The 24333-nt window shown below is 38.2% G+C and overlaps 1 protein-coding gene across 12 annotated transcripts in view; it reads right to left on the bottom strand.

Annotated features, from left to right (window-relative positions):
• Positions 1-1131: 1131 nt before the first annotated feature.
• Positions 1132-24333, bottom strand: part of LOC107227796 (rap guanine nucleotide exchange factor 2) — a 105548-nt gene continuing 82346 nt past the window's right edge. For 3 of the 12 annotated variants that reach the window (XM_046746585.1, XM_046746593.1, XM_046746587.1), the window contains 17 exons: positions 17642-17740; positions 14094-14300; positions 13568-13920; positions 13018-13479; positions 12638-12930; positions 12236-12533; positions 11939-12161; positions 11522-11826; positions 11251-11435; positions 10962-11173; positions 10649-10880; positions 10173-10469; positions 9731-10048; positions 8364-8480; positions 6553-6660; positions 5350-5523; positions 1132-3852 (listed from right to left, as the gene is read on the bottom strand). In XM_046746585.1, coding sequence (XP_046602541.1) covers positions 3821-3852; positions 5350-5523; positions 6553-6660; positions 8364-8480; positions 9731-10048; positions 10173-10469; positions 10649-10880; positions 10962-11173; positions 11251-11435; positions 11522-11826; positions 11939-12161; positions 12236-12533; positions 12638-12930; positions 13018-13479; positions 13568-13920; positions 14094-14300; positions 17642-17740 — 3915 coding nt within the window. In that variant the 3' untranslated portion in view covers positions 1132-3820. Of the gene's footprint in view, positions 3853-5349; positions 5524-6552; positions 6661-8363; positions 8481-9730; positions 10049-10172; positions 10470-10648; positions 10881-10961; positions 11174-11250; positions 11436-11521; positions 11827-11938; positions 12162-12235; positions 12534-12637; positions 12931-13017; positions 13480-13567; positions 13921-14093; positions 14301-15338; positions 15778-17641; positions 17741-20374; positions 20538-24333 lie in introns of those variants that run through there. The other 9 variants (XM_046746590.1, XM_046746586.1, XM_046746595.1 and 6 more) reach the window with 9 other exon arrangements.

The raw sequence follows: 24333 nt of genomic DNA, 5'->3' as shown, positions 1-24333 counted from the left end.
GGTTAAACTACAGTTCAATGAAACTACGCCACCGGCTGTGTCAGACTTGCCCACATCAATCCTGCTCAATTTCGCAATTAACAACATTCCAAAACATTTTCCCAGTGAGTTAAAATTAATTTTACACAAACAGGAATCGTCTTATTTTCTGAGTCAAGTCAATTGTTTGAATAATTTATACATAAATCGTCCAATGTCAATTTATCTAAAGATGAGCGACGAACGTGGTGAAAATAATACCTAATAATAATGACAATAAATAAAAATTTACGCAAACGATCGCGCGGTTATTGAACTGATAGAATTATTACACATGTATCGTAATAAATGCGTAATCGCGAATGAATATATTTTTATTTTTATTTTTTTGTGTTAAATGAAGCAAAATTATTTTCAAAGCCACTTTACTTGCAACAATTGTACGGATATTGTGCAGTCATCTGATTTCTTGCCATTGTTTCGAATTTCAGGAAGTATACTTCAATTACAGGCTAATTTCAATGATTATCATACATACTTTAGTACGATAATTTTTCTATTTTTAAAAGGAGCATCACGATATTTAAAAACATAAGATATGTACAAGTGTCGTTGATGCTGCAATTTCTTCACGAAACGGTTGAAACGGCGTTTTTTCACATTCAATTTAATATTCTGGTGCTATTCATATGCATCATTAGTTATCATTGCAGCGAAGTAAGACTGAAACAAGGTGACCAGGAAGTCAAATATAGGTACATACATTAAAAATTCTGTGATAATTGTTTTTCGTGCAAGAAACAAGGTAGTAGAAAAATAAAAATAATGAAAATTAAGAAATTTAGTTCGTCTCGGTTCTTTTAATTCATTCAAGTAATATATTTGTTGGAATAAAAAATTATTTTTCCTCGTTGATCGAATGACAAGTAACACGGAATGTTAAAACGAGAAGCAATATACATATATGCATAAAATGTATTTTCAGTAAAATTTCGAGCCCGTTATTATCCACTTTTGATTAATAAAATGAACGGTGAGGCTGAGAAGGCGGTTAATTATTCGAATAAACACAAGCCTATAGGTACACTAGCATTAATGAAACTGCCTAGTGGCATATGAAAAATTTTACGCGTTTCTTTTTTCACTTGTAACGTTCATTTGACTTCGTGGACACTGAGTGGGTATTTTTTTTTTTTCAATAGTTTGGTTTCATCTTTCTGCATTGCACTATACCAAGCTGGTGGCAGAGAGATTGAGGTGAGATGGTAAATCGTGAAATTCAGGCTCTTCTTTAACCAATTAACCACAACAGCCCAATAATACATATACATACAGGTATCATCGTTACTACAGCTACGTAATATACAATTATTATTATTATCGTCATCATTAAATAATAATAATATATATATATATATTAGTTTATAGAAAATTGCAGTTGAAAGTAATACGTTACACTTTTTGTTGTTTGTTGCTTTTCTTTTTTGTAACCGACGCAAGGCTGAATGTTGGTTTGTTTAATTTTGCGTAAAGATTACCCATGATAAAACGAAATCAATGGACGCGAAAGAGAAATTGATATACATACATACATACAAATAAATAACAGTAAATATACTGCAATATTTTCTTTTTGTTCTTCCTCCGAAACGGACACTTGTTGCGCGTATATTTTTTCCTAAATATTTTATGCCACGTAGAAAATGTATGTTTACCGTCACGTGTACGGAATAAAACCACTAGATTTACGATTCATTTCTGCATAGAAAGATACCCGTGCCGTATTACTTCGGAGAATTACTGTACGCGTGTGTATGTATGTATAAACAATGTGATATAGAAATTGTTCGTTTTGTCACGCATAATCCATAACTCGGATTGCAACATTATTTCAACATAGAGGTACGCACGGAAAAAGATTTGTTCACGTTATTATAATTAACAGTTTTAGACGCGAATTTGAACTAACAATAAATCTAATTTATGTTCCCCTGGTCAATAGGAATCGATCGCTATTATTATTATTACTATTAATATACTAATACCATTATTATTATCATTATTATTGTACTATATTTACAGTAAACTGGACTTATTACAAAATTTAAGAGCTAACTTAAAATTATATAATACAGAAGCCGCGTTGTGTACAGCAGCTATCAGCAATAAACGATATTTAACATCTTTGGGCTCAACTTATTACACATATATTATATTATATTGTATTGTATTATATTATATTATATTGTATAGAATATTATTATTATTACTATTTTTAAATACAAAAATCAAATCAGTTTTCCAAATGTATATGCATAATATTCAATATCGATTTGAGATGAATTTTTTTAATCATTTTGTCGATAATCAATTTCTTTTTCATTCCGTTTTCATTACTGTCTTAATCATAGTCAATGCGTTGGTCATTCACAGTTTTCTTTTACCTACGTCTTCTTTACTGTATAGATCGGACGCTTTTGATCCGGTTTTCCATTTTTTTTACAATAATAATAATAATAGTTTCTCAGTTATAACGTGAAATGTTATTGATCTTCGACTTTTTTTGAAAAAAAAAAATAAAATTTGTTTTCGAGCGTATATGAATAGTATACATATATTGTTTTGTATATTCATAATAGTCTTTCCTGTTTACACATTAATTTCAATGTCAGATTCAGATCTTTCGTAAATCGAGATTTTATAACGTACACACCCGTATCTTGGTAGAAAATCATAAACAAAACAAAATGAGAGAAGAATTAAAAGAGTTAAAAGAAAAAAATAAAAGAAAAAACTAATAGTTCGTTAAAATATATATCCACGATCCACGTTATAACGCTTGATAATTTTATTCTTTGAGAAAACAATTGGTTAAATATCGCCGAAAGTGAATGATTTATTAAAAATGAATGCGAATCGTTTACTTCCACATTTTTTCAACTAAAAGATCAATTCTATCCAAGCTAACGCAAAAGTTATCTCGTTATAAAATGTAATATATTATTATTATTATTAATCGTTATTACTATTACTAATAATTCAATAATAATATTATTATTACTCTATAATGTGTACTCGACATAATCTGTCTTTAGCTGACGGTGGAATATCTTCTAGTAAAATATTGGTAAACGTGCATATTTCATTGCAAAATTTTTTCCACAGCTAACAATGAAAATGAGTAAAAATTAGACGTATTTTCAATATTTAATATTCACTACATGCATAAAAGAAGACGGAGCAAATTATAATTCCACGTCTTTCAACATTCACTTTTTCAAAATATATATTTATATAATATATTTGCGCTATAACCGAATATTTATTCATATGTACTCTCGCAGTCTTGTGTAGAAAATTTTTAGCTAAAGATCTGAATAGATAACTGATCGATGTTATCCGCAAGATCGGTCGGACATCCAACACATATAGTATATATTTGTATCGGTTTACATTTGTACATAATATATGTCTTGTTCGTCAAATCAGCTTCTTGGTTATTATTCCTTTTTCAATTAGTCGAATTTGCTACCCATCGACTGTTATATAATTCAAAAGGAAGAACCTGTTATCTTTTATTGGCATCTATTCTATTACATACCGTTAAAACGAAAATAAAAACAAAACAATTAGAAAAAAAAAAGATATGGAAAATGTTCCAGCACTTTATAGTTTCGGATCAATCAATTCACGGTGGTATTTAATTCGCTATCATTGTTGTCACTATTATTATTTTCTCTTGCATTACATGTCGGTTTTTTTTTTTTTGTTTTCCTTTTTCTTCCAACAAGAAATTACCTAACGTAAAAATAAAATCGGCTAGCTTTAATCTTACCGAAGATTACACCGCCGAAACTTGAGCATCCTCGTCATCTGTAACAATATAAATTTCTATTGTATATGGCGTTTCGTTTTTCCACCTGGGATTCTTATTTTGGTAACAATCAAACGCTACATGTATACATATATATATATATATATAGATTATGTATTTTTTTTTTAAACGAAAAAGTTCTCGGTGGTTTTTTTTTTTAACGTTGTTACATTTGTTTCATTTTCACGAATGCGCATAAATTCTACTCACCCTCCAAATACCGCAGCAACTACCATGATTTTTTATTGGCATTTGTGAAAATTGACGAGAAAAAAAAAAAATTAAAATATATGCATATAAATACCATATGTGCCAAAGTTTGTTCAAAGTAGTGAATTATTTGCGGATTGAAAAGTAAGGAAAAATAAAACACATATGTATAAGTAAGACGAAAATGTAAATCCTGGTAGACTGTCGAGTAAAATTTTGTCCTAAGTTTTCTTCGGCTGGAATTTCGATGAAGACTTTGAATGGATGAAAAAAAAAAAAAAATTATAAATAAAACCTAGGAGTATCGATAATGACAGCGTAAAGTAGAAACGAACAATAATAAGAAAAAAAATGAAAAACCTCGTTTTGCGAATGTGAAAAAAAGCGATTCAACAAAGCTTTGTGATAAATATCGTAAAAGACGAGAAGCAAAACAAGATAAAATAAATAAACGGGATTAAATTTAAAAATGTGTAATATAATGTATATATAAATACGGAGTTATTGTACAACAAAATGCAAGCAAGTAAGAATAAATGGTAGAGCTGAAACAAACAGGCACGGTGCTTCAAGATCAAATAATGTGCACAGCATAACACAGAAAGTTCGTACGCATATCACATCAAGTGCAAAACACTCATTTTACGAGTTATTTACATCTAAAGACGAGTTCATGTATATTGCATATATTATACATACATATGTGTGTGTTTTGTATATTCATTTAATTATGTATTCATTTATTTATTTATTTATCAACGCAGCTTACTCGGAGTTTGTCAAAGTAATTAAATATACAAGTGACACATTGCATCGCGAGGAAAAAACAAACTAACGATAAGTGAATATGGAGACAAAAAAGATTGAGAAAAAAAAAAAAAAAAGCCTTTGTTCGACGCATGGAAACACGTTTTCAATTGTGCCAACAGAGCAATAATATGTCTTCTTTACGAACACTCTTAAGGTACACGAATATCAAGATCAATTTCAGATAAATCACAGTTAGATTTGCAGGAAATACAATGATATTATTGCTCCGTTCGATGGCATCGAATCGGTCACACAAGAATAACAATAAATTATGGGAAGAAAGGAATAACGTATCTGTACTCAAGGGCCATAAAATTGCAACTCGGTTATTGAGTGGAGAGAGGCAATAAGAAATCATTTTTGTGCACCGACACGTTACACGTTAAACGATAGAGACATACATATATTGGTGATAACCTGTGGTGAAATTCTTCATGACCTTTATTTAAGAATACGTATTTGTAGAATTTAAGTACCATCATCGTGGTCGGTGTGATACGTGACCCCCTCGTGGCTATGGGCTCTGCCCAATCTGTGGAGCCTAGCCATCTGCGCCGCTACTTTATAGGCAGGTGGTTGGCGGGTTGGACCACCTCGCATCATCATTCCTCCAGGAGGCAAGCCAATACCAACTCCTATACCTGTAAGCCCTATTTATCCAGTACACCATACTCGCGAAATTTCAGGAATGATAAAATAACAACAATTTATAAAATAGCAAAGGGAAACAAGAGTTGAAATTTTATTCTATTTCATTATTCTTTTACAGTTTTACACCGTAACAGTTATTGTTACGTCAATTGGTTCAAAGATTCTATCTTCGACTCAGAACTCACGAGGGTTAAAATTCAAATTGATTTTGCAAAATAATATTTTAACATTCCTGGGTATGACACAATTTATATAACAGAATTAGGAATTGTGGTATTGTCAGGTAGTATTTTTAAAGATTATTTATACCTCAATGTCTCGCACACTAAAAACCGAAGGTCGATTAAGTGAACCGTAAATCCTGGACTGTGTGAAAACTGAAACACCTCAGAAATTATACTGAAAAGCTGACTTCAATCTAAACTCAGTCAGCGGTATTCTTCTCAGCCCAAGTGTTACAAAATAAAGTAAACTGATATAGAATAATTAGCAATTGTAAAATTTCTTCAACTTTTTACACCGTCCAAGGACATACAACAAAAGTGTGTTCCGAGTGAAAATGCGCATAAATTATTATACGACACTGAAATCATTGATATACCAAACCACATTATTCACAAGCAATTAAAGATTAAATAATACATATGTGAAACATAAGCAGACGTGACAGCCGACACCTCTTAACGTTACACTGCAAAAATAAAATACACGATACACTAATAAATAGACATAGAACTTTGCACAGGTACATATAAGGAACAATGTCCGATCCACAGTCAGGTAACATAATAATTGTTATATTACCCTGTACCGACACAGCTACACACAAGATACGCACACGTTAGTCTTAATACAGGTGTTGCGTTAAAAAATGAAAGGAAAAAAATGTGGTGTTAGGTAAGCAAAGCATAACAGCGGCAGCGCCAGTAGCGACTGTATTTCAGAAAAGCTAGACACATAATCTCAAACCGCAGGACACTTCTGCTTTACCGAGATGCTACACATTGTACTGCGGTAAGAAAACTCACCTTGAGGAGGTTGGGGGTGGTGATAGTAGTGGTTGTAGGTGGCAGGAAGTGGAGGCAGCACGGCGACTGCGTGTGGGAACGGAGGTAGTCCCCCCCTCATTACAGACCCTGCACCATACACCACACATACAACATTACAATGCAAAGAAACCAACCAATCCACCCACTGGCAACACCTGCGATTTCTTTCTTTTTTTTTTTCATTGAACTTCTACTTTTACAGGTGTACGACTACTTGCAACACGAACGAATGATGACGAAATCGATCGTTGACACATGTAAGTTACTATAATTTCGCGTTATCTACTCTCATATACACGTAAAATAGTTCAACACAATTATCCTACAAGTACATAAAGTTTGACACAACGTATCTTACACAAGTTACTACCATAAAACGATCAAAATATTATTGTAATCGGTGTGTACATAAATACAAGTACGAATACACGGCTTTGTATATCGTTTCCATTCACTCAATCATCACCGTATACATTACGGTGCTAGAAGATTACAGGTTTAATAAATCTCTATAGTGGAGAGGATATGTCGTACTTGTATCCCTCATTTCAATAGTAATCACTCTATACGCATTTAGATAACAGAAATCTATTTTTTTTATGTCAAAAAGCAAATAGGTATTATAATATATTTCCTTTTATTACTGTTTCAATTACATCTTACGTGTATCTGCTTTTTATTTGCTGTAATAAGAACCAAGCTCTGTACAGACAACGATGCGCAACAGATTTATGCAAGGGGTGATAATAACTTCATCATTATATACAGGTACGAATGAAATGAAATAAAAGCTACAACTGAAAAGTTTTCTCCAAGAAGCTTGTAAGCGATTGTATTTTGCATAAGAAAAAGGAATAAGCAATATCCAATAGATTTTGAACAAATTACCGAAGGGCAATGATAATTTGTAGTTTTTTTCTTGTTCTTCAAACACGTTACATACTTAAATAATTATATTCATATTCTGAGAGAAGCGGAGCGACATGCGACATTCTCAATAAATGTATTGAAAAATAGCCAGACCAATGAGGCATCGGTGAATACCCTTTAGTGTCTGTTAACTGTTTTTATATACTACCAATTCTCGAATCGCTTTCATAATGTTTTACATAGTCACCATATTACCCAATATAGATATGGATTCACCGTCAAAGCTAGAATACAAGCGAGCTCAGCCGGCTTCAAGTTAAATATCTACGTCAAAATCGCATGTACGAATTAATTTATTTTCTTCACCATATTTTGTCACTATAATAACAATTATTGTAAAATTGTAATAAAATTTACAATAATTCCTGAGATCCTTTATAAGGTTCTTGCACAGACCAAAATTACGGCGCCATGGAATACATTAGAAAAGGATCTTATGTCATCAAATACTATCTGTCTTCGATAATATTTGCTATTCAAAGTATATTTGATACACCACTGGTATGACTATAACGCTCAATCAAGTAAAAATAAACTGAAACAAATTTCGACATGTTTTTTGGATCTTGTAATATTGTATAACATTATTTGTATCGATTGCCTTTTATATTCTATTTTAGAATTTATTTTTAGTTGAATTTTTAAATGAAATTAAAAAAAAAAAAAAAACGTTTCGATTATTTACACGGTTTACAAATAAAGCAATATTCTGGCAATAAATAGTTTCAGCAATACGTACTACAAGACCAAAAACGACAATTCACCGACACATTCTATTGGATACCAGAGGAAAAAAAAAAAACAAAAACTACCCTTGCCTAAGATGATGATAAGATTACCTCCTAAGATATGCGACATACCTTGCATAGCCGAGTGTCGTCTCTGCGAAGGAGGCGGGCTGCCACCGGCTTCAACGCTGCTGCCACTGTGACTGTCCAATTGCGTACTGTGACCACTGTCACTGCTTGTCACGGAACCTGTCGATTCCCCAACACACGTCTATCACTACCGTTTCTAGCGGGAAATCTAGATTCTCTATACACCTACTCTGTGGCTCATGAAATTTACATATCGGTACGTTCAGAATAGGCCAAGATTCAACAATGATTCATTCTTCGAGCTCTATGTACCGCTTTGACATTTTTTGGTGACAATATTATGTACGCAGATCACTGTTTTTTTAAGCAACGTTAAAACTTTAATGATAACAAGCGATGTCGCCAAGATGCATGTGATAGATTTATTGCAAAAGTTGCTTTGCTTTGCAAATTATCTGATGCAAGAGTGCTAATTTTTTTTTGTTTTAATAATATTAACTAAGATTATAACGCAACGTACATACTGCTAGCAGTAAATCGATAGAGATAACGCAAAACATAAAATTCTATATTTCTAAAGCCTTTTTTGCATGCTGCTAGTTACCAGATTGTCTAATTCAACCACCTACGCGATCAGAAATATTATCAACTAGACTGCAATGAGAGAGTGAGGTATGATGATAATTAGATGTTTCTGATAGTTAATTAAAATATATAGCAGAAGATGAAGTTGAAAACATATTTTTGATAGATATTGATCAATGTTTTGACCAATTTGTCGTCAATTTGCTTCAGTTTATCGCCCTGAAGTCAAGATAAATATTAAAATAACACATTCAGTCATAATTCATCAGTGGATGAGTCGACACTCGCATTGTTTACTAAATTTAACTCTAATTAACAGATTGCAAATTACTTTGGAAATATATGACGCTTTTGTTTCGGAAGATGTTTACGTCTACCTGATTAAAATGAAAATGAAATTTCGTAAAATTTGATATACGGTAATTTGTTGCACACCCTGTGGGATCTGAACGATTGACATTATCTACTACAGTGCAATAAGTGTCAGATGTGTGACTAAAGATGATAGATGGTTAAAAGCACATACGTCATGAATTTAATTCCGTTGTGTCATAGTAAGAAAGACATATTCAAAACACCAGCCGTAAGAAGTCGAATAATATTTTTCAAGTGCGTAATACCACGAAAATTATTTACCTATACCTCGTATTAAAATTGCTCTCAAATAATCCACTTCCTTGTAAAACTGACCACCACTTTCTTTCAAGATCAGTAAACATTATTATTAACAAAAAGAAAGACTTGCTCTAACAGCAGATAAGTACACAAGAATTAAATTTAAAAACTAGATAAAAATAAACAATGAAAATACAAAAACAACTCACCACTGGTCAGTGTTTTTCTCAGAGGTTGCAGATTACTCAGACTAGTAACACTGCTGCTTTCTGCACTCAGATCAACAGGTGGCGGCAGTCCAGAAGGTGTATCGCTATGCGATCTCTCGTGCATCGGAACCCTCGTTGCTGATCCGACTCTTCTCGGCGCTCCGGGACTGGGTTCCAAGCCACCCGCATGCAGAGCTAGGCCAGGTATAGGAAGTGGAGCTGGGCAGTGTTTTGGTTGGTGAGGTCTCGTCTTATGAGGGTCGGATAAGGCAAGTATTTTTCTCTGCGCTTGTGGCGATGCTGCTCCAAATTTTGTACCTGCGAGTTATTGGAAAACGAGACAGTTTCGAGGAATTCATGATTCCCAATTTACAGTTTGTACAATTTCCTTTTTCTTTCCTCTGTTTGTACGTTCGCGCGCAAACAATAGAACATAGCTCACCTTGTATGCTTTTCCGACCTTCGCTTGTGCTACTCGCGCTGCTAGTCGTCGACAGCGTAGGTGACGGGTGTCTCCTACCTCTGTTGGCCAACGGCACGGCAGCAGCAATCGCGACCGCGCCCGCGTGGGGTTCGCACTCGGCGGAAAGCGCGTGCAAACGCTCTTCATCTGTGATCACTTCCATGTTGGCTAGGTAAGCTTTTACTCTGCGAACCATCTGAGCCTCTTCGAACATTTTTTTGGGATTCGGGGCTGCCGTTGACTTCTTCCGTCTCTTCACGGTTGCCGTTTGTCCCCCTTTATGATTTATGGTTATATTAATTGATGAAATTCGATTCATTGCCGAAGTCTCACAGAGATGAGACCGTTTTTACTAATTTAAGGGTAAAGCGAAGCTGATCTGCTCTGAAATAGTCCTTCAAAGGGATGTTAAACTGCTGTAACGTGGCACAGATTTTAAGAGAAACGAAACGCACCTTGATTCGCCGAGTTCATTTGATTCATTGACACCATTGCTGAGCTTAATGCTTGTCCTCCGATGTCTGTCATGGTTTGCAAATCATACTGCGAGGAGCACATTTTCGTTAGTGTACGCACCTCCTTGGCGATCATCCTGAGCTTTTCAAAATTGATTAGCCCTTCAACCCTGGAGTCATTACCCAGATGAATGAAAGTCAAGTCTTTTTTAACAACTGGGTAAAAAGGAATCTGGAAGAAGAAATGAGTGTCTCGAAAATTTCACGATATTCAAACAGAAAACGATCGAGAATGATAGATATCAATTCTTACGATTGGCGGTTGAGTTTGTTCCGATGCTATCAGCTGCCTGTACTGGCTCATGTTTCGACTCGGATCCATGAGTTTTTCCAGATCATTGAATAACCTTTGATATTTAGTAGGCAGTTTCTCCCAAGTTGCTCGAAGACGACCAACTGCCGCATGACCCAGCCCAGAAACGATTGCGAACATTGAGTTGAAATTTTTACACTCTTTACATTGCCCTGTAGAATACGTAAGTCACGTTTATTTTTACGGATGTTCTTTGGCCCGGTTTTCGTTTGACAAAAACGAAACTTACGAGCAATTTTGATAAACTGTTTGATGATTTTGCTTCGTCTGACAAGATTGTGCTCCGAACAAATTTCTGTCACAACCCAGAACATTTCTCTGTTGACGAGCTCGGCAAAGTCCCTGAGCATCGGCGTGCCATACCTACTCCTTAGCTCAAATAAATCGTCAACGTATTCGGTCGATTCGATTTTCCTGATAAAACAAAAATCTTGCATATCACTCGGAAAACTGGAATGAAACTATGCTCAATTGAAACAACTGATGTTTGATGAGTCTACCTAAATATGCTGAAATCTTGCAGCGTCAACTGAATCGCAACTTCAACAGCATTTAGATGGAGGAAATGAACTTGCGATTCGCGGACAAGTTCGGGCGCCTGTTCATCGGCAACAAGAGTCTCGGATACACCCTTTGTTTTTAGATAGTAACGAGAACTAAGACCTATCGTTTCCGCTAAATTTTGCAGATTATCAGCCAACTGACGTTGCTTGATCATACCGCCTTCCCTGACGCTCACCTCAGCCAGTGAGAAATTCGAACTGCTATCAGTTATACCAAATTCTCGCAGAGCCAGCATTACAACCTATCGGAGAAATGTTGTTTTTTTTTGTTTTGTATTCAGTTTACTGGAATGTGGTACAACAATAATAGGTAATTTTCAATCAATATGTCTTGATTTGTAAATCAATCCTTACCTCATGAGCTGTTGTCTCTTTGTGTACTAATAAATATTTACAAGTCTGGTCAGCTTTGTAAACCTTGAGAACGTGTTCAGGATAATCTGGCGCACGGTCGTCGTAATATATCGTAGTGAGATCTGGATTACTTCTGGAATGATAGAGGTTCGAAGTTTGGGTGAGTCCCGTACCTGGTGGGGTATGAGGAGGACCTAGGGGGTCATCAACGTGTACGCCATCGCTGAAAAAATACAAATAGTTGATTAATTGCGAACTTTGTTAGGTACGAATGTCATCCGAGACGGTAAAACATACTTGATAGTATTCTTTGGCAATATTTTCATCTTTTCCAGTGCCTTTTGCAGCCTCTTTTTCGGCGCTAGCGTCATGAAACCCTTGTGCTCCTTCTTAGCGTCTTTACACGGCGAGACATTACTGTCTGTCATTAACAACGGCAAGTTGCAGACCAAGGGATTGATGGCATTTACTGGTGTCAATGGATCCGTATGCGTCGACAGTCTGAGGTCGGTTTGTAATCTCGTAATTTCCGGCTTGCTCACCCTTCCCCTTGGTCTCGGTGAGTTGTCGGGTGTCTGTAGCATCTCCTTGAATGCTGAAAACAAAGAAAAGGTTATTCAACAATTCTGAGACTGGCAGCTTTTTCAAAATTCACGACAATGCCAATGTATACAAGATGAATTTTTGACTAAAACTCACCAAGAAGATTGGACTTGACCGTAATACTGAGATGCGTTGATCCTCTGAGAATTTCGAGGGCTTTCGCGTGACTAACGTGCTCAAAGCTTTGCCTGTTTACTTCGAGAATTTGATCCCCTCTTTTCAATCCGACATCTTCAGCCTTTGATCGTTTGTCAACTTTAGAGATGAAAATTCCAAAATTTCTCTCATAGCCACCGAGTATGCTGAAATGCAGGACTTCGTCTCTGCTCGGTCTTGTCAATGTAACGTTTCGCGTTCTTGCTTTTGCCGCACACGCAATATTTAGCAATCTGTTTGAGGAACCAGTTGTTAATCATTGTTCAAATAATTAAACTCAGATCCATATTTATATATAATGAAAACCAAGTCGAACTAACCTCAACTGACCGTGCATCTTTTCTTTTTCCAAACCGATCTCAAACGTCTCCAAAAACTCCATCATTGCTGGGTCAGTTTCAAAATCCGTGAAATGGTTATTCACCCAAAACAACACAACTCTCGTTACACGATCCCTAACTTGTGGTTCGGTAAACCATTCTAAAAGTTGATTAGCTACCAACAGTGGATTGTCAATAAACGTTCTATGCGTCAACAAAAAATCGTCTACATAGGTGGGATCTGTGGTGCTAGTCTCTTTTATTAACTGTAACATCAAACGTTCCGGGGTGCCACGAATAACGACGTGACTTTTACGTCCGGTACCATCCGACGCGCCTCGTAATTCAGTGACTAATATTACTCGACCATTTTCTTCGTGCCGTTTTGTGTTCTCAACACCCTGACTCTGGATTTTGCAGTAATCATCCTGCGTTACACACACAAACTGACAGTCATCGCACCTGAAATATTGAAAATTAATCATTGAATGCCATTCGTCGTTCATTGTATTCAAAATTGCAGTTCATAAAGTTTCGATTCAACACTAACTTCGTTTTCATTACCCCTCGATGCAAGAGGCGCTCTTTAGTTGGTTGAACACCAAAACTGTCCCCCATCTGGAGCTGCTCGACCTGGCCGTTGCTGTGCTCAACTTCAACTGCTCCGTTTATCAGCACGCTCCAACTGTCCAATTCTTCACCATCGTTAAGAACAATCATTCCGGCTCTCTCGACCACGGCGAACACCATAACGGCACACAATGCTCTTCGCACCGCTAACGTCATATTCGTAAAGGCTTTCAAGTGTTGGGTAAATTCCAAAAGTATGTCTATGTCGTCCGCAGTTCGATCCACGGGATCTTTCTCCAAGCAGTCTCTTATCGTGTCGCGGACAGTCAGGCTCTGAAAGCGATCAATCGATCAACAGGGATGAAAATGAATTCTGACCAAATAGACGATGGAATTTGATTCCTTCCGAAGTGGATGGGCCCAGGTATATTAGAGACATCACACCGTTGGGAAGAAGGATGACAAAATATATGTTAGAAAAAATCAGTGTAAAAAACAATGCTTACATCCATGCTTTCGGCAAGGTCTTCTTCCTCGTCGCTGTCCACTATGGACTCGACAAGTCCGGATAAGTCGACCTCGTCGGCATCCAAGGAGCTTTGAACAGACGTCATTGTGTCAGAGCCGCTATAAGCGGAGCTTGTGTCACTGGAATGGCTGCTTCTGTTTGACTTTTGAAATAATTCTGGCCTGCCAGTCAGGCCCTGCGAAAACTGTAACATAACGAAAGAAAATGTTTTTCAATCATCAATGAGTCGAAGCGTAAAGTTTGACGCTAAATATGAACTGAGCATGTTTTCAAGCATGGAAGAGTTAAAATTTGAGGATTTTAGAAATAAAAAAAATCTTCAAATAGCGAAAGGAATCGAGGAATCTAAAGGTTAATTAATTTTTCTCAGGTATAAAAGCTACAGAGGAAGATGAGTAACTGCATAGGGATTACGTGGTTATCATCACCATCATCGCAATGCGAAAATAAATGTGTCAAGCGTAAATGCCAATATTCAAATTGCAACAGCACGAGAACGATGATCGAATGTAGATGATAGGTTAGAGAACGATGCGATTAGAAAATCGAGGGCGATGGTGTACGAGATCCAGAAAATTCCCCTAATGGCGTGATAAATTCATTTCAAGCGTAGGTTAGAACGCCCGATGACATCACATCGAAACAAAACAGACTGCTCTTACAATTGCATAGCCAGCATCATCGAGTTTGCTGTAACTGTCAGGACGAAAAATAAGAAAACGGCGGAATTAGCGCTGTTACGGTAATTCGTAAAAGACCGACGTGCGGCACGAAGCTTAGGTATCCTATTTTTGACATTTTTGTTTTCCCTCGTCCCTTTTCTCTCTCGTCATTGGTAAGTACAACCAAATCAGCGAGCTAAGCAGGACTCGACACTGGATTTTTACGTGCCCATCGAACAGGATTCAATAGATAATACATAATACCAGGAGCGAGAGAGAGAGAGAGAGAGAGATAGATAGAGATAAGGTAAAGGCGAACGAGAGGAGATGAGAGGTTCCCACCTTCGCGCACAGCCCAAGGCCATGTTGGCAGAAATATGTGTGCATAAAACGTTTGGATATGAGTAAATAACATTTAACAAGTTACTTTTATTTATATACAATCATTCGTCGTGACTAAAACTCGCGTGGAATGCCTGGGTGTGTGCTGTGTATGCGCGCGCGAGTATGGGTGTGCGGTGTGTGTGTCTGTGTGTGTGAGTAAAGATTGTAAAACTCACTTGATACATCCCGAAGGTGTCCATGTTTCCCGAGTATAACGCGCACACACGACACAACAAACATACACAATAATACTATCGATTCACTTCTGCATATACACATACGTATACATACACACACATATATATATGTATAACAATAAATTTAAAAGCAAAAGAAACGACGACGAGTCACGGATGATACAACGAGCCTCGTCAAACTCGCTGTATAACATTTATTAAACAACAGCGCGACTTATTTGTTTGTAAATAAACGCATATTCTCGCGTAGGCCGTTGCAGCGAGAGCAGCAGCAGCACCAGCGACACAAGGCACCATGAGACATTTCCGTATTGTTGGTATCGGTTCGTTTCGTTTCGTTTGGTTTCGTTTAGCTTAGTTTGGTTTGGTGTTTCGTTTGTATCGGGCCTGAGCAACCGTACGTCGCTGAGGTAGGCGAGGAAACTGTGCGAGCGGCAAAAGGCGTGGTGGGGTCGGCGAGGGGTTACGAAAGGGAGGGGCGGGGGAGGACGGCGAGAGAACGCGTCACGTGACCCAACCAACCGAGCCAGGGACGGCGCGAGGGAACGAGGCGAAGGGGGCAAAGAGGGTCACCTGTGGCTTTACTCCGCTCCGCCACGTTTACTCGCTGCCGCTGCTCGGCTAGTTGTATCTAGTAGGCATACGATGCATACCCTCCCTCCCTCTCTCTCTCTCTCTTTTTCTATTCTCTCCATAATGCATACCTGTACACGACTCTGCGACTCCATACGACATCGTATTCCCATTTCCCTCGGTTCGGTTCCCTACGATGCGGATAGGTTGTCCTACCTATGCCTGTATATCCACAGTTTCTCGTAACTGAATAAACCCCCTCGGGTCTCCCATTAAATGCCCAGATAAATACGTATGCACACATCCGTGTGATTGTGTGCGTATGTATGTTTGTGTAGCATAAATATACACGGGAAATTAGCCTAATAACGCTCTGTCTCGATATGGTATATTGGGTATGTATATAGAGATACATACTCAGACTGCACAGCGACCGACTGTTACAGAGGGCCTGCGAAGCAGCGTATTCATTCATTCATTCATTCATTCATTCATTCATTCATTCATTCATTCATTCATTCATTCATTCATTCCTTCGTTCGTCCGTTCATTCATTCGTTCATGAAAAACAGAAACAAATTGAACGACGATTGTCAATTGTATCGTATACTAAAACTTGACGTACACAGGCGGGGTCCCCGGATATCGAAGGGTTATACGATTGCGCCGTGAATATTGGATATAAAATGTGTAGATCCGAATATCAGGCGAGAATAAAAATAAAAAAAATAGTACAATTTTTATAAGATATTAAAAAGATCGGCGTAAGTAATATCGACATGGTCGCCATTACTCGTACATTAATAGAAATTTCTTGTAATTTCACTCGGTCACCACAAGCATTCCTGGGATTCACTGGCCACGAAGTCATAGACTTGTCATTCACAATTCATTGACAGTAAGAATGGTTTATTTATAGTTTTTTCATTCGAGTAGATATCGAAAGCGAGAATTCTGCCTGCGCGAAACTCACTTCGTCATGTACGTATATGTATACGTTACACGTCCGTGCACCGATGCCATAGTCTATGAAAAAGTAGGAATGATAGAATCACGCACGACGTTGCGACATTTTAACGAAGGCTGGAATTAATTTTAATTTTTCTTTTATTTCGCATCAGGCAGTTTTCCACACGAGGGTAAAAGGTTGAAAATATTGATTTGTGATACAGTTAGACTGTATAAAAAGGATCGACTATTTATTTTCTTACGATCCCTTGTTCACCTTTGACCTTAAGTAACTTTTCAGAGTAGATTTATCATAAAACGATAACAGACCTTTTTTCTAGAGCGTTCAATTTCCTAACAAAAAATACGTTCCGGTCTTATCATTGCACTAATGCGTTCACGAATTATAAAATTATACCGTTTAAATAAAAAATTTCCCATGTTATTTAAACGGGAAATAGAAAATCACGACGAGGCACCTCTAAATATTAATATTGAGAGCTGAAACTTTGGTAGCATCTTTTTTACGTCATTTGGAACAATAAATTTAACCTTTTGTACATTCTACCGCGAATTCCATAATTCGATCAGATTAAACGTCCAATGAAAATAAATTGGCAGGAAAAAACTTTTGATGATGATAATAATCGAGGGAATGACGCGAGGCGTTGACGCGAAGGTATGCGAATCGGAATGCAAATTGGAACACGAATAAGCGAATGGTAGGAGCAAAACAGAGAAAGGTAAATAAAAAATATTACCGTATCATCGAATACCAAGTTGACCTGACGATGGTCGGTGATTGGATGCGGCGTTCTGTGCATTCTGCCGCCTCCGCCGTGTACTTCGGGGTAGTCGATCTGAAAGTTCAAAGACATAATCGAAATTAACACCTTTGGCCGAATTCTGAAAGCTTAACATTGATCGTGGATCAAGTTTTTACAGAGTTTGCTTTTTTTCTTTTTTTTTTTTTTTAAATCTTAAACGGAGCTCCCTGCACGTTTGATCGAACGTACATACGTAATACAATAATTGCGAACGAATGATAAACAAAATTACAATTCGCGCTGACAGTTACAAAAATAAACAATCATTCGCGCGAAATATCGACACAACGCAATTATCGCATATATTATATACACGTGTGTGTATGTTAAAAAATATAAAATTTACTCTGAAATAACAATGATAATAAATAACTCGCGCAAAAGTATAGCGATAAGAATAAACTGTAAAGTGTAACGGTAGGGAAAAAAAAAAATAATAATAATAAAACGGAAATATGTAAGGTCCGAGCTAAGATTAGAAAATTAAGAGGGACGCGCGTCGAAGAGCCTGAATATTACATAAAATTATTTTTACAAAAGTGTACCAAACACCGGGATAATTAGTTTCTCGTTGCTAAGATTGTGCGTTATATTTTCAACGTCGTATGTCTGATGTACGACAACAACAACAACAACGTGACAATTGTTGAAGAAAAATCGCCACCTATAACTTCTACGTCAGACAAGATATAAAACTGTTGTCGAAGTTTAGAGGTTTTTCCACAATTATAACGTGGAATATACGTCAATGAGTCCGTTTCTTTTTCTCGATAATAAATATGCGGTATCGGTATATACATACATATTACATACGTACGCACATTGTACGTACATTTTACGAACATCTAGCCGGCTAAGCGGGGGTTTTTTTTTTCTTTTTTTTTTTTGCTTTTTTTTTTGTGGGGAGATTTTAAACAGAGAGATTCGTTGTTACGAGAGGAGAGAAGTAAAAGAACAACGAGAGCAGTAGCAGCGCGACAGCGGCAGCAACAGCACAGCACGTGCAAGCATATAGCGTCGTGTTGAACCGGAACCGGAACTCGTGGGCCGGACTTCCGGTAGATACATTCGCCAACTACGAATCAGAGCATCTGACTCCTCTGTACGTCGGTGAAGGTTCTGATTGAAAATTTGTCCTCAGTAATGACGCTTTTTTTTTTTTTTTCTTTTTTATTCGAATCCCTTTCAAACGATCGGAATTCATTCTAATTTGTTTTTCTTGCGTGTGAAAACCGGAGTGACAAAAATTGCGTAATTTCGAATGATTGAAAGCGTGCAATCATCATCATTATTATTATTATTCGCAATGTGGTAAATCTCGAATACCTGAAATACGATATTTTTTTTTTTCCGCACACGAGTCATAATTCGTTACACATACCCGGGCATAAGCGACACCGTGCACGAATTATCACGCAATGACAAGCTGCAATTGTACCTGATTGATTGTTTGTTTCAATTGAGCGAGTCGGTCGAGAAGTTGACACTTGCTTACAATTGGATACGCGATAACGCCCAAGTATGCGTGTAAACCAAGATTGTGTGCAAATACTTTGCACATGTCTCTTCTGTGCCTCACAAAATGCAGCTATGCCTGGCCAACAAACAGCAACGATAACGAAAACAGCAACAATATCACTTTACACCTTGGAATAACGAATAATTCGGCAAAGTAAATATTAAAAATGCGTAATTGAAAACGAGACAGACGTTATTATTGTCACCCGAAACGTCGTGCATAATAAGCCGACACCTATATAACGTAATATAATGTAATATAATGTAATTTTATACCGGTATCCAGACATCACGGGAATACCGTGACAAAATTTCACATCTCTGAAACGAGGATACAAGTATAGAATCGGAAATTCCCAACAATCGCAACAATTTCCTTGCACGTTACAGAGAATACATGTTATTTATAAATTTGATATCTTTATATAGTTTCTCCGACCGCTGTACCGCGTACGAATATATCTATCACGGGATTCCGTAGAGGATGTAACGTTTATTCAGAAACGCCATAATCGCCCTGCTTGCGATTCGATAACTTGTATAAAAAGATTACGTTATATTTAGAATATTTCCGTGAAAACGTTCGCGATAAAGATAATGAACTTGGAAGTTATACCGTAAATGCCAAAAGGGGTTACCGGAATTACGCGTCATATGCAATAATATACGTACAGAGTTTATAAATTACGTAGTATAGTGTCGTAAAAATGATTACCATGTTAATTCATTTATGCAATGCATCGTTCGACCGGTGTACGATATCGTCGTATGTGATATACTACGAAGTAAACCGACGTGTATTTTTTCGATTCATAAAACGGAAACGATCCGCTCGCCGTACGAACGTAGTTATACTTCAATTTTATCATCGGACAATGTTATATTGTGTAGTACAGAGATAACAGCTGTTCAAAGGATTGGTAACGGCCAGAATTCAACCGTCATCGTTAACAAATTCATTGTCAAGAAAGTGTGAACGACGATGCAGACAAGATGCCCGTGTGTGTATGTGTGTGTGCACAAAGTGACGAATGGTTTTTGAATCCCGCATGATTATTGCGAGAGTTTTCGGTTATGTACTTTGGTTTCTCCGAGTTTCGTTGCCAAAAAATATAATGACAAATTATGTATCGAGTGAAAATTCTTTACCTCGGAATCACCGGAGATAGCAGAGAGAGTGCCTGGGGTACCAGGCCAGCTCCTGGACATGGAACGTCGTCCTTTTTTCTTCCTCATTACAACGCGAGGACGAACAGGTCTGTGAACGTACTTCAACATTTTCACCGATATTCGTTGGAAATGTCACTTCGCGTATGCGCACGATGTGAGTTCATCAAGGAGTAAAATGAAAGATGAAAATAAAAAAAAAAAAAAGACAACCAATGTTTCCAGTCAAGAATAAAAAATGTCGTAAGAAACGGGTTCACACCCCGCATCACCGTCGACGATACATTTCTGGTTATAATTATTGTCCATTGTCGCGATAATATCGTCGCAATCGGTAAGGTTTATTTAATTGGTGGTTGCAATCATTCGCCGTATTGGTGTGAGTATTACAAAAGTCTTTGTCTGTCTTTGACATGTGTATAATATTACTCAGAATCTTGTTAATCTTAGCGGTGAACCGAAAGATTGCTATCAAAGATCTTCGTTGCAGTTGATATGCGGTACGTTTTACATGGACTGTGGCGCCTGTCTTCCTGCGGTTTGATCAATCACTTGCAACGATGATCGTCATCGAGGATGATGATGATGATGATGGTGGTGGTGGTGGTTGTGTCATTGTTGTATCACTTCTGCGTTGAGAAACGCGTAATGGTCACAAGTTTCGCGGTTTTTAGCCACAAAACTGCATCATCGCGTCCTCTTCCGAAGTGCATTTATTGTCCGTACTCGATGTTCTTGGATCGAGTGCCTGTTCACACTCGTAATAATTATCTTCCGGGCCACTGGCGCACTCACTCGCAATTATTTAAACGACAATTTGCAAATCATCGGGAAGAAAAACTAGCCCACGTTTAAGTTTTCCGACGAGCATGCGAAGCGAAACGAAACGCGCCTTCACCGAGCGACCGCGACTCTGGAACTGAACTACGAGAGGTCGAGTTAGACTCACTCGGTGAACAGCGAAGCACGGAAAATTCGGACCAATGATTGTGCTATGTCTCGGCAGTACTTACAGCTGCTGCCCTCCTCTCCCCTCACCCCCCATCCCATCCCTTTGCCACCGCGACGTTGCAGAGATAAGATAAGGAGATTTCCTACACACCGAGGAATACGTCCCTGTGTGGCAATACTGTCGAAATAGAATTGGAAAGATAGGTAGATACGGTAAGATTGTACGAGGAGACAATTGGTTCGAGGTGATCGACCCGGATCGATTGAATCGACGAATCGAGAATGTATTGCAAAAATCAAGACTCGTTGGTTTCATATAATTTTGCATTGATACGATCATCGTTTCCGGTGTGCTTTGGAAGTTGATTCGCGATCTCGTTTTAATACTCCGCTCGCGTAACACACCCTTCGTTAAATCACCTCTGACAGGACGAACAGATGAAAATTTTCAAGAACCATTCTGCTGGCTGAAGATGCCTGAATTTTAATGAAAAAAGGTTTTAAAACCCCACAAGGATAATCAAGTTTAGTCTGAAAGTAAGCGAGGGTGTCGGCAAGATTTCGCATACAAACTTTCCTTGTTCGTACAGGATAATCAACGTTTTTTCTCTGGATTACATAACATTGTTCGACAACGCCTGTGGCTGTAATATTCTTGCTTGAAAACTGACAAGATTTTCCACTGAATTCAATTTTCATTTAACGGTAATGAATGAACGTTATGAAAAGTGGAAAGATCCCAACAAATTTGTATAACATTCTGAGAATGGAATCACGCAAAGTGAAAATTCTCTCTCTCTCTCTCTCTCCTTCCCTCTGCGTTCCACTGTGTCCCTCTGTCCCTCTCAGTATCCCTCTGGGAGTGGGAAAAAATGAAGAAAAAAGAATTCATGGAACTTTATGGAACTTGATGGGACGTCAAAGACTTTTTACATGGAGAAAAAAGAATGAACGAATTCACGGGGCATGGGGAAAAAATGTAGAATTCATGGGAATTCGCGGGACGTGGTGAAAGAATGGAGAGTAAAAAAAAAAAAAAAGAAAAGGAACACGCGGGACTTTGCGGGACATGCGAGAAAAAATGGGGATAAAAACGAAGAAAAAAGAATTCGTGAGACCTCATGGGACATGGAGAAAAAAATGGAGAATAAAATGGAGAAAAATGAATTCATGGAAGTTTATGGGACGTCAAAGACTTTACATGGAGAAATACATATACTCTGTCCCTCTCAGTGTCCCTCTGCCCCTCTGTTCCTGTCCCTGTCCCCCCACCCTCTCCTTCGCCCTCTCTCTTTCTCTACTTCTATTTCTTCTTATCAGTCGATTCGAGAAGCGTACGTAAAGTTACAGTATAACACCAGAATCCAGGAATTGGGTATTTGATAAAAAAAAAAAAAACAAAAAAAAAAAAAAACTCGTTGGGTCGTCGTCAACATACCATTTCAAGAACGATAAACGGTATACGGTACAGATGTAAAGTCGTAAATATTACCACGAAATGTATAACCAAACTTGGAACAACTGTTAAACCGAGTACTCGTTCACTGTACGTAGATACATCAATGTGTATGCAGTCACTCTCTTTCTGTGTTAAAGCTGTTTCATCAATGACAAGGGGATTCGAAGTGACCGCGTGTCGCCTCACAGTTTTCAGCTCAAACCGTAAGGGCACTACATACGCGCACACACACACACACACGCGCACTTATACCAGGCATGTTTCACGAAGGAATGATTCGATGGTTCGCGACCGTTGGTGGTCGTTAAACGTGGTTCCGGATACTGAGAGTATCGATAACAATTCTCCGTAGTACGAAACACCGTTCATAAACACGTTTCTGCCGCTGCCGCACCGCAAGCTTTTTCTCAATACATATGCGCCTAAGTCAAATTGATTCGTCGATCACTCGAATGTTTCGTCGTCACGAACTATCGAGTGTCGTTTCAGCTCTACGCCGCGCGTCTCGACCGCCAACGCATTGTACGGATACTGCCTTCGCATCCTTTGGAGCATCGTTGCGGACCGGCTGCTGGGACATCGTAGAAGCACAGAATTCGGAAGAGGGAGATAGGCAGAAGCGAGAGGGCTCGAGGGAGAGAGAGACAGAGAGAGAGAGAGAGAGAGAGAGAGAGAGAGAGAGAGAGAGAGAGAGAGAGAGAGAGAGAGAGAGAGAGAGAGAGAGAGAGAGAGAGAGAGAGAGAGAGAGGAAGGAATGGGGGACTAGCTCAGCATGGGACCGAGAAGACCTCCCTCCCTCTCTCTTTCTCTCTTGCCATCTTCATCTTCACCTTATCGCTCTCCTTCCGCCAGCACTCGCTTCGTCTCTCTCTCTCTTTCTCTCTAAAACTATAACGAGATCACGCGTGTGCGGAGAAGAAGAGAGACGGAGATACAGAGTGCAGTTGCGTTGCACACACGGTCAGAAACCTTTGGTGCAATCACCTCTCTCCTTCTCTTTCCATATACTCTTCCCTCTTCACAGCGAGATATCCCTCATCTTCTTCACTCTTCCGCGCTATGTAACATATCACGAACGTTACACGCTTCTTATTCGACAGTACCCAATCACACGTATTATGCAATGCACACGATGCGCGTTTTAGAGTAAAAATTCTTCCACAAAGCTTGATCGGAAGACCGTCACGACTCGACACTGTAAAGAAGCTGTATCGCTGCAAGCTGAATTGAATAAAAAATAACGGGTATACAAAGAAGGCAAAAATACCCGATCCGTATTCCACGCGTAGTGCAGGAATGGCGGAAAGCTATGGTCCTCAGTCTTTTCGGATCAGGGGTAGCAAGGCTACGAGGGATAAGCTTTGGCTGATCCCCGACTCGTATGCACGGTAGTTACGGGATATGCGGGACAGAGGAGGAGGATGAAGAGGATGAAGAGGATGAGGAGTTTATACGCGTGTATGTATAGCACTGCAGGAACATATTTCAGCTTTATTTTTGGACCATCCATGGGCGACCACGTTGGCGTCAC

This window comes from Neodiprion lecontei, chromosome 1, assembly GCF_021901455.1.
Source record: "Neodiprion lecontei isolate iyNeoLeco1 chromosome 1, iyNeoLeco1.1, whole genome shotgun sequence".
Classification (NCBI taxonomy): domain Eukaryota; kingdom Metazoa; phylum Arthropoda; class Insecta; order Hymenoptera; family Diprionidae; genus Neodiprion; species Neodiprion lecontei.
This window is presented reverse-complemented; position numbering and strand designations above follow the sequence as displayed.